The following is a 10,575-nucleotide window of genomic DNA, read 5'->3' on the forward strand; positions in this document are numbered from 1 at the left end:
GACTCAGCTATTGCTAAGTATTTGTTACCAAAATCAGACGGGCGCCATTTTATAGGAGCCAATATTTTTTTTGTAGCGTGTATTTATTTTTGTAAAAATATATCTTGAAAAAAAGAGAAACCAAGATAAAACTGGGAAAATACATGTACTTGGACAGTCTCTAAAAAAACAGAAACAAAAAGTAGTTTCTCTAAAACATAGATTTGTATAATTATAAAATTTAATAATCAAATATCAACAATAACAATAGTAGAAACAAATGTAAAGTTTCAGTCCTAGGATTTCGCAGGGGGCTTCTTATCCATAAACTGCAGATGCATTATCCTTCTAAAGAGAGCAGGTCCATTCCAATAACCGTTCAACATCAAATTCCAATATAACTGTGGCATAAATATTTTCTTCAAGATGTACATAGATCTTAACTCTTTATCTTGGTCAAACGGAAACGTTTCCAGTGGATTTAAATTGTAATCGAATTCGGCTAAAATGCATTTATCATATCCTGTAACCAATGGACAGGATGCGTACCCATCATAAGAAAGAGGTAGGGATTGACCATTCATGACTGCGCTGAGGTTTCTGAAAACCACTTCGGTTTGAGCAGCTAAAAAAATTAAACTATGTTAACAATTTTTAAGTGTTTTGAGAACTATTTTTTAAGCCGATGTCATCATAATTTATATTTCGAAAATCTTAAATTTCTTTCAATAAAATGCATAAAACTCTTTGAACATTGCATTATATGAACTGCTATTTTCTCCAGCAAAACGAAAGTGTCAAAATATCTATTAGGACTAACGTCAAAGATAGAGAATTTTCAACTAGCTTTCTTATGAACGGAAATTCAATTTTCCTAAATTCATGCATCAATAATCAAAAGATAAAAGAAACATTACACATTCTTCTAAAACAATTAAAAATGTTTTCAATTATTGTAAAAGAATTGATAACTATTTTTCAACCATGTATTGAAAAGTCATTAAAACTAGCAAAGGAAATAAAGAATCCGTACATAGTCGTGCAAGATCATTTTGATTTTAATCAAATTAGGGTTAGGTGGCTAAAGAAAATAAGTAATGCTTCCACGAATGATGTAAAAGTAAGCAATCTGTATTTTTATGTATTAAATGTAAGTATATAAAGTACACATATTTAATTAAAACATCATGTAAATAGTTATTTGATGCAAAAAAATATATTTATGTCAAAACCAAAGGCAATTATTTAAAGCTTTCATATTAAATATTCATGGAATTAAAATTAAATGAAAAAAAAAAGATATTTTTCCACTCTAAAAGGGTAAAAACATATTTACGTGCAAGAAAGAGTCAATATAGACTGTATTACTGTTTATTGAAGCCCAACTAGTTAAGAAATTAATTATGATGATATAGACATTGCAATATTTCTAAATATTACAGTTGTCAGAAGAGGTCATAAAGAATGTTTGTGAATAAACAATATGAGATCATAATAATGCATCTAAAGGATGGTAGAATGGAAGACAAAGTTACATGTCGGTATCTGCTGTCATGTAGAAGAAATGTAGTTTGTATTTACTTATGTTAAGTGACATCAGATCAATTTAATAGAGTGTACAAATGTTGCTTCAATATAGAACTCAAAAATGAATTGTACCTTTTCTAGATAAGTTTTATCGAAAATTTCATTTATTGCTTTCGAAGATAATATTACCTGCAGCAGCTGCCGTTTTTGAGTTCGGGGTAGACGCACAATCACCAATACTAAAAATATTCGGGTATACAATATGTTGCAGTGTATGTTTATGGACATTCACAAATCCCGCTTCGTTTGAAATTTTCTTGTTACTTGATAACGAAAGTGGCGTTGCCATTGGGGGTACAACGTGAAGCATGGAAAACTGAAAATTCAATCACAATTATAACATGAAAAACAAACATATACATTTGAAATAATTCATATAGGTAAAATTTTTGAAATTAAACATTTATAAATATTAGTATTGTTGATTTTTAGGTGAATATTAGTTGGAATAATTCTTCTAATGAATAAAAAAATAATTATATAATATAGAACAACTAACTTAACTATTTACGCCAAAAAAAACTTTAACCCAAATTTAAACATATATAAAGAACAGAATTCAACTTCAATAAATTCCAAAGTACTACATCATATACTAACCTTAACAGTTTTTTTCTCATCAGGATTATCCAAATTTTGAAAAGTTGCTTCATTATTAACCGAATTTACGTTTACTAAATTAGTTCTCAAGTTTACATCGATATTTCGTGACTTGCATAGTTTCCATAGAGCATCTGCATATTTCTTCACACCAAAAATTACAGGAAGAGAGGTGTTATAGGTTATATTTACGTTGTCCCTTCTGTTTTGCTGAAAAACAAAAATATAGCGCTTTTTATTTATTTTCTAAATTCAACTTTCGAAGGCAACTAATATAAACAAACATGAGTCTTAGGTTATATCTATTGATTCTGTTGTATATATTGTTAATAAATATCTTATTAAATCCCAAAGAACAGCTAATTGTAATTTTACATTATCATCTAAAATTTATTGATGCAAAATAATTATTATTGTTTTTTCAACTAAGTATTGTAAAATAGAAACAAAATGTAATTTGTTATAGTTAATATTTTAATTTAACTTGTATTTAAAAAAATCCAATCGCTCACCTTTCTTAAATAATGATCGGATATATAACAAATTTTTTGAGGCGCTCCCGGACATTTTACTGGTGAATTAGGAAACGTAAAGTGTGCAGCACCATCTTTCAAATTCTTCAACACTTCAAAAACTTGCGGGGCATATTTAGGTGAATATATTGAGCATACATTGCTGGATTTGTCCAAAGCTTCTTGTAATCCTGGAATCTGGTCAAGTACTTACGATATAATATGATAAACAGTTCATTTCCTAATAAACTAAAATTTCTTCAATAACTTTCTAAACCTAAATCATGCCAATATTAGATTATTTAGCTTTTAATGTATAGAAATTTAGACAAAGATAGAAATGTACATAAGGGCATCTTAATACTAAAATGAAGTTAGATAAGTTGTTCAATAAATTGAATTATCGTTCTTTCCCCTATAACTATACCAACATTATCACGCAGTTATCAAATATTCTTAAAGATTCTATATTGTTCTGACTGTTTGAACAACAAAAGAAAATATTGGAAATTTCAAATACAAAATAAGCATTCAATTCTGAAAAACCTTTGATAAATTAATAAAGCCCCATAAAAAGAAAACAAAAGTGTTGGATCTGTAAATGGATGATACCAGTGGTCAGAGACACAGAAGAAAACTTGAAAAGGCACATCTGTATTGGATGACAGCATTGTAAAGATAAACAATATACCATATAGTCTATAAATTGCCTTTTAAAAGTGAAATATTTGTTTAGGTTCACTTTAGTGAATTTTCACTACTCTAGCTTTGATCATTCAAATGGTAAAAAATCATACCAGGTCGTATCTAAGTTCCAATCCTACTGCAATCAACATGTAATCATATTCAATGACATCTCCTTTTTCTGTAGTCACAAAACTTTTGTCGGGATCATACAAAGCTGCTTTATCTTTTATCCACGTACAATTTTTGGGAAGGACATCCGATTCTTTTCTCCTGGCTTCCTGTATTGTGGAGGTTCCACCACCTAAACACTCACAGTAAATAGTGGGAAACAATTGTAGAGCTACATAATTATCAATGTTTTCTCATAATTTTGCGGAAACGACAAATTTAATTGCAGCTCTCAACAATAGCATTACAAATACCTTTTTATGTTGAATAAAAACATGATTAGATCAATTTTTAATTTATTGAACATTATAACGTGTTGTTCGGATTATTAAGTTACTCTTCTTTCTCCTATAACTTGTACTTTGCCTAATAAATATGCAGTTGCCAAATATTATATACAACTTGATTGGCTATAAAAGGAGGAGGAAAGTCGTCAAATGGAATTGTGAAAAAAGTGAAAATTTTCAGTACAAACTTATAAACCTTAACAGTAAAAACACAATTTTTAGAAGATTTAAAATAATAATAACTTGGTATTTCAACTTAATTTGTGTCGTATTCATTAAAAAAATGGTCAAACATTCTAAACATCCATGACTATAAAAATATCAAAAAATGTTTTTATTGTATGAAATAAAATGTGAGATATATAAAATTATACCTATTATTGTAAACAGAGGCTGGTAGTAGTGATATTCACTTGGTTCCAATACAATCAACTCATTTTTTTTCAAAGTTCTTGCAAATTTTGCTGCTGTCGAACAGCCTCCTGCACCACCACCAACAACCAATATCTTACAACTTAAAAACATAAAGGTATCAATAAAAATTAATTTAAACTATTTTAATCGTTGTAAGTAAAATTATTGATGAGATATCTTATTAATTAATAGAAAAAAGCATGCAACTGAGACAAGATGAACAAATTGAGAGAAAAGTTTCAAAAGCGACAATTTTATAATAGGACTTTCATTTTTTGCTCTGCCTCAGATCAAGGTAATTCTGTCCTTAACCAAATTCTATACACAAATCAATAATTACAACAAAATTACAATTTAGTTCTATTTTTTTATTAACTTTCTTTTTGGCATACTATAAACTCATTCTATATTTTAATCTAATTGATATAGGATACATTCCAGACGACCTTGAATATATTATGACACTATTCTAACAAAAACAAATTATATATTGAATAAACATACACAGGTACACAAAAGGCAAGTTATTGTACATGCAGAAGACTCAGGTCTGCTTTGCAGTTTGTATTCTTTAATGAAATGGTAATAATAAAACATGAATAAATCACTAAAAAAATGGTAAAGACGAATATAATAAAAATTAATGGGTAAACGTAAACGTAATATTTCCATATTTCACTCTCATGCTATATTGAATATACACTATTATTTTCTAGACAAATAATAATAAAACATTAAAAATTCGGAATAAATAAAAAGTTTTGATAAATTTTCGATTGTGGATCCGATCCTGTATTGATAAATGTTATTTTAAAATTTTTTCAAGGTCATAAAATTGAAAAACCTATAACATCCATTAAAGTATAAACATTTTATTCTAATTATTGAGTGCAGTATTGTTAAAAGTAGTGGAGAAATAAAATATTTACCTATACTTATCCCTGTTTACAGATGTTGCCGAAAAACGCCTCTCTGATATACGAAAATTTCTATAAAGAATTCTTAACACAACCATTATCGCAATAATAATAGCAGATAAATATTTAATTTTTTAAAACAAATACAAATTTAGGTATCACAAGTCATACAGATAAGGAAAATATATAATGCACGTCCGCAGATATTGTTGTTCGCTTAATTCATTGTATTTACAATTCGTAATTAGTTATAAATGTTTTAAATCATATGATCAATTATTGAGAGTGTCAAAGATTAAAGTCCTTCGCCGATTCAAAGTGAAAAAATCATTTATTTTAATCTGTCAACTACGAGCATCTCTGTTCAACATACAAATACGTTTTTCTACTAGTAGGCAACCAGTATTACTCATTACCCACTTGTATCCATAATAACCCATATTTAAAACAAATTCAATATCAATCAGTGTTATAATATATGAATATTCATCAGTGGAAATGATACTATAGCTTATGATATTATAGCTTATTTGTTAACATATTAATAGCTAGGGCAAAATTCTAATGTATAGAAACTGTTTCAACACCGACTTTGTTCAATGTATATAATTGAAAAGTGATTTTTTTGTTTTGGAAAAATTTTTATTTTTCTATTATTTGTTAATATTTTACACGTAAATATACTACAATTGGCAACGTTGCCTCAAAGGAATCGATCTGATAACTGATTATAAATGACATGTGTTTAAACTAGGTTAGCTTTACAGTTAATAAAAATTAACATTTGCTGATTATTTACAATATTGTATTAACGCTCAAATGTATTAACAGAAAACATGTCAGGTCCTGCTGTAAGTAAAGCGGGTCTACCAGTGCCGAGAGCAACGAAAATAATTAGGTTCATGAGAAAAGGTTGTACTAACAGGCCCTTTTATCACATTGTTGTCTCAGATGTAAGTAAAATGACAATAATTTTTGTATATAGACAAAATTGATTGAGATATTGTAGATAAGAACTGACCAACATGATCCCGAAATAGAACAAGTTGGAACGCACGATCCGTTTCCAAATGAAAATAATGAAAAACTTACTTCTTTAAACTTTGAGAGAATAAGGTACTGGTTATCGAATGGGGCTACAGCTTCAAATCCTGTCCTCGAGCTGTTGGGTAATAAAATTTTTTCATTGAACAATTTCAAATCACACTTCCATTAAAATTGTAGGTCTTGCAGGATTTTATCCAATACATCCAAGAAGTTATATGACTGCTTGGCGCAATAGAGAAAAGGCAAAACAAAATGTAGAAACAGCAAGCGAAGATAAAACTTGATAAATGGAGTTTATTCAATATCATTGAATAGTATGCATTAAGAATATACATGTAATATACAGAGTGTATTAAAGTTTTAAGTAAATTAAAATTTGTTTTAAATTGAATTTTTATGAATAATATTCCATACAATAAACTACTTCATTACTTTCAATTTCTAATTAGTTAATAATCAATTAACATTAAGTATCGGAACAATGGAATGTATTAGGCATCTGTAGTGCTATAATATCTGACCTTTACGAGGTATTCATATATGTAACCAGGGACAAATGTATTTGATGAAAATAATTTCAAGCGTAATTTATATAAAGTAAATAGTTGTGTGAAAAGTTACCACAAATATTGTTACAAATTAGTTAGACTCTTAGTAGCTGGTAATTTGTAGAATTTGAAATATACTGCCAAAACCAAAAATGAAACTGTTGTTTCCATGTATGTTTAGTATTGCTAATGAACCAAGAGATGGCGCTGAAACGGGAATTTGAGTTTGCTATCTAAAGGAGATGGATGATCTGATATTTACCAATGATATACAAAAATAGATTTGAAAGACCTTAGTAAAATGATAATTGATTTTATAAAAAAATCGCTCACGGTTAGGCTCCGTTTTCATTTGTACTACTACAATTATACTATTAAATAATTTGCACTCCTCCAAAAAAAGGAAAGAACATATTGTGCTTATTGCAAACGTATACTTTTGGGAGAAAAATGGAAGGAGTAAATATCTTTATTTTAATTTGTACTATCTTATATGTCAAAATTTTTATTTGCATCTCTCTAAAAACATGGAAAAAACATGATTTTTTGGGGCAGATTAACTGCTCTGATTATTATTAAATTTGTACTCTCAGGAGAAAACTAAAAGAACGTTGGTTCTAATAAATTATAATCCTCACAGAATAAAAATTAGATTGTAGGAATACATAGAAAAATATTATTTTCATATGCTAGAGCATATAAATAGTAATAGTAGATTGCGTGATTCATATACTTCCCATATATGTAATATTCCTATATGGACAGTTGGTATGGGAAAAAATGTTCCTACGCTACGATGCCGACAATATTCATTTTCTCTCTCATTTGAGACACTTTATCTATACTGCGCATGCTTGAGAATGCGCAGAACCGAGCTGGAACCTCGGAGAATAGAGAAATCGTTGACATTCTATCTTCCTTAGTAGGAACAGTTTCCACTTATAGAAACTGTCCATATAGAAGTATTACATATATGATTAGGATGTGATTCATCTATGTATTCAGCTCATTTTTAGCGTCTGCTAAATCAAAATAACCTAACATATTTTATTCATTCAGAATTGTATTATTTGTAGCAAAAGTGATAACAAATAAATAAATATTTATTGGTTTACATGGGAATCTATAGATTTAGTAATGAATAAAGGAAATTCTAACTGCTCTAATAGTTCAAAATGAAATTGAATTCACTGCTCAATTCAATTTTATTATCAATTTATGATTATCTAATCATAGATTTGGGATTTTTTACTGCTCATACGTAGATACGGCCATTGAAGTAATCCATCATTTCTTTATCGGTTTTTAAAGGGGTAATCAAAAAACAAATAGAAAATTTGATGGTACAAATTGAAATAAATCTATTTACTACTTAATTTAATCGTAACCCAAGCAGCACAGTGTCGTTATAATGACGTCAATTATTGGACATTATTAGTCGGCGACGTCGTAGACCAATAAGCGACGTCCATATGACGTGACATTTCAGATGTCATTTTGACGTCGTCTAGAGACGTCTTTCGTACGTTTGTTTTCGGTCGTTTTAAGTGCTTTTTAATCAACTATAAAAAAAATTAGAACGAAAGTTTATTACAAAAACTAAGCCCTATACGTGCTTTATAAAAAATTGTACATTTTAAATTGTTGTTTACCTAAAATTTGGATATAAATATAAATTCATTAATTAGCAATGAAAATACTAAACTGACGTTTTAAGTGGAAATGCAATTTGAATTTAAAGATGAAGTGAGAATGTTGTAATTAACAATTATTTAACTATTTTATTAGTAGGAAACAATTATTTTTAGCATCGATTCCTGTCGAGGCTGTCGACCAAGATTTAATTTTGGCGCGATTTTAATCGAAATGCCACGATACGATACGAGACGTGCAGGCGCATGCGTGCTGGACTGCTGGTGTGAACGCGTGTGCGCGTAATGGCGGACGGCAGCAAAAAGTTGTTTGGCGATTTGGTGGGTGTTCTGTACCACTTAATATGTATTTTACAATTTAAATTATGTAATTCCAGTCGGCATATCTATCGACTTTTGGAGGGAGAGATTTTACTGGACATACAAACCGCATTTTAAATTTTTTGTTCATTTATTCTCTTGCAACTAATTGGAATTTTTGTGGCAAACGAGGTGAGAAAAAGGCTTTTAAAAACTTAAACGTAAAGGATGTGATTATTGGTAAGTGTTTTCACTTGTAGGTGCATACTTATTATTAATCTGAAACAACATTTTTAGGTGCTGTAAGAAAAAGCTCCCCTCTAGTCAGTCAGAAAGAAATAGAAGATACCATCAAGGTGTGGTTGAAACATGCACCAGAGAAATTGAAAAAGCAGCAGCATGGCAACCCGTAAGAAAAAAAGTGTTGTTAGTCAAAGACAACTCTACAGAAGGGTGGCAGAAGCAAATTTAGCACCTGTGAGTCAGAATTGTTATAATACATCTTTAATAGTTAATAATGATTCCAATGAATCATCAAATTCCGTTTTTTTTTGCTGGTTCAATGTGTGAAAGTGAAAATGACACCTGTTCCTCAAGAGATTTAGATTTTAATGTAAACTCGCCTAATGAAAATTTGCTCTTCAATGATGCGACGTTATACAACCATTTGACTTCCTATTCCAGTAACGTGCCCCCTAACGATTTATTTTCTAATGAACCGCCGCCTAGCGATTTGCATTCGAAATTGTCAAACTGGGCAGCTTCAAGGTACGTTCGACGTACAGTAGTTACTCATCTCTTGCATTATCTCCACCATTTAAAATCGTTAGTTCAGTCTCCGAATAAACCGTTACAACAGATTAATAGACGCTTAAAAGAAATTGAAATGACAGTGTACGAAAAACATGACTCTACTTCACCTGATGATGAACACTTCTGTAAATGTGAATTGTCCCATTTCTTAGGACCAACGCCAAATTTCTCTTGCAAGCAGTATAAAAAGCTTCATTATAAAGATTTTATTTTTTCTATTGCATCATATTCAGAAGCAAATTGTTTTTGTCTTACCTTAGAAGGACTGGTTTTCAAAATAGAAAATGTAGTGGATAATAATGGAGCAGTTTTTATATTAGGTAGGAGGTTTCAGGATTACCGTTCATTTTACAAATACCCTGTCGACTCAAAAGAATTTATCCAAAATTTATCAGAGTATATCGAGTTATTGCACTGCCACAAAGTTTTTTCGAAATGTATTGTTTTTCCTTTCAAGCAGGAATGGTTGTCATTTTCATTATTGCATCATTAGTAATTCCTTATTTCAACTTTTATGTTCTATAAGTGTAATAGTATGTAGTTTTTTAAGAGTTTGTAATAAACTGGTATTAATTTGAACGCATTTTTTTATATTTTTGATCCTACTTATACGTCATTTGTCAAAAGTAAGTACGTCATTTTGACGTCTCACCAGCCGGACTAGGTACGTCATTAGTTGACGTCTGTAGGATGTGACATTAACCCGTCATAATCACGTCATTTTAGACGTCTTTTTAGACGTCCCCATTGGTCGCCAATGGCCTATAATTGACGTCATAGTAACGACACTGTGCTGCTTGGGAAGCTACCATTTTTCTGCTAGAATTATACATTTTCGGTGAGAACTGTATTTTCTTCGCATTTTGAGGGATGTAAATTATTTTACTGGTAGTAGGGCGTAGTTTGCAAATTTTTTTATTGTCGAAATAAAGAAAAAAAATAATCATATTTTTAATAATAATCGAAGTTTTGGTAAAACAATGCGTTGGAATTTACTTTACTAAATTTTTTTACAAGGTTTGGAAAAATATTACAAATACTAAAGATTTAACAAAAACACAAAT

General features: G+C 29.7%; 3 protein-coding genes across 4 annotated transcripts; 2 read left to right on the forward strand and 1 right to left on the reverse strand.

Annotated features, from left to right (window-relative positions):
* Positions 1-202: 202 nt before the first annotated feature.
* Positions 203-5,471, reverse strand: LOC130902137 (sulfide:quinone oxidoreductase, mitochondrial). The gene is made up of 7 exons (XM_057813999.1): positions 5,164-5,471; positions 4,195-4,334; positions 3,476-3,666; positions 2,679-2,876; positions 2,167-2,376; positions 1,696-1,882; positions 203-604 (listed from the first exon to the last, which is right to left on the reverse strand). The coding sequence occupies exons 1-7, from the start codon at positions 5,247-5,249 to the stop codon at positions 276-278; spliced, it is 1,341 nt and encodes a 446-aa protein (XP_057669982.1). The 5' UTR covers positions 5,250-5,471; the 3' UTR covers positions 203-275.
* A 384-nt stretch (positions 5,472-5,855) lies between these two features.
* Positions 5,856-6,573, forward strand: LOC130901232 (probable 28S ribosomal protein S16, mitochondrial). The gene is made up of 3 exons (XM_057812441.1): positions 5,856-6,104; positions 6,161-6,320; positions 6,376-6,573. Exons 1-3 carry the CDS (start codon positions 5,988-5,990, stop codon positions 6,480-6,482), a joined length of 384 nt encoding a protein of 127 aa, XP_057668424.1. The 5' UTR covers positions 5,856-5,987; the 3' UTR covers positions 6,483-6,573.
* A 1,566-nt stretch (positions 6,574-8,139) lies between these two features.
* LOC130901016 (uncharacterized) lies at positions 8,140-10,086 on the forward strand. 2 transcript variants are annotated; one of them, XR_009060236.1, is made up of 3 exons: positions 8,140-8,492; positions 8,555-8,938; positions 8,996-10,086. XR_009060236.1 is itself a non-coding variant. In XM_057812062.1 (2 exons), exon 2 carries the CDS (start codon positions 9,216-9,218, stop codon positions 10,002-10,004), a length of 789 nt encoding a protein of 262 aa, XP_057668045.1. In that variant the 5' UTR covers positions 8,732-8,938; positions 8,996-9,215; the 3' UTR covers positions 10,005-10,086. The 2 variants fall into 2 exon arrangements, 1 of the variants encoding a protein (XP_057668045.1); XM_057812062.1 differs by lacking the exon at positions 8,140-8,492 and having other exon boundaries at positions 8,732-8,938.
* The last annotated feature ends 489 nt before the right edge of the window (positions 10,087-10,575 follow it).

This window comes from Diorhabda carinulata, chromosome X, assembly GCF_026250575.1.
Source record: "Diorhabda carinulata isolate Delta chromosome X, icDioCari1.1, whole genome shotgun sequence".
NCBI lineage: Eukaryota > Metazoa > Arthropoda > Insecta > Coleoptera > Chrysomelidae > Diorhabda > Diorhabda carinulata.

Excerpts from the sequence above, each read along its gene's own strand:
- LOC130902137 (XM_057813999.1), bottom strand. The coding sequence starts at position 5,249 with ATGGTTGTGTTAAGAATTCTTTATAGAAATTTTCGTATATCAGAGAGG. Across the intron at positions 4,335-5,163 it reads GTAAACAGGGATAAGTATAG|TTGTAAGATATTGGTTGTTG; the intron begins GTAAATATTTTA and ends TATGTTTTTAAG. Across the intron at positions 3,667-4,194 it reads GCCTCTGTTTACAATAATAG|GTGGTGGAACCTCCACAATA; the intron begins GTATAATTTTAT and ends GTGAGTGTTTAG.
- LOC130901232 (XM_057812441.1), top strand. The coding sequence starts at position 5,988 with ATGTCAGGTCCTGCTGTAAGTAAAGCGGGTCTACCAGTGCCGAGAGCA. Across the intron at positions 6,105-6,160 it reads ATCACATTGTTGTCTCAGAT|ATAAGAACTGACCAACATGA; the intron begins GTAAGTAAAATG and ends GAGATATTGTAG. Across the intron at positions 6,321-6,375 it reads TCCTGTCCTCGAGCTGTTGG|GTCTTGCAGGATTTTATCCA; the intron begins GTAATAAAATTT and ends TTAAAATTGTAG.
- LOC130901016 (XM_057812062.1), top strand. The coding sequence starts at position 9,216 with ATGATTCCAATGAATCATCAAATTCCGTTTTTTTTTGCTGGTTCAATG.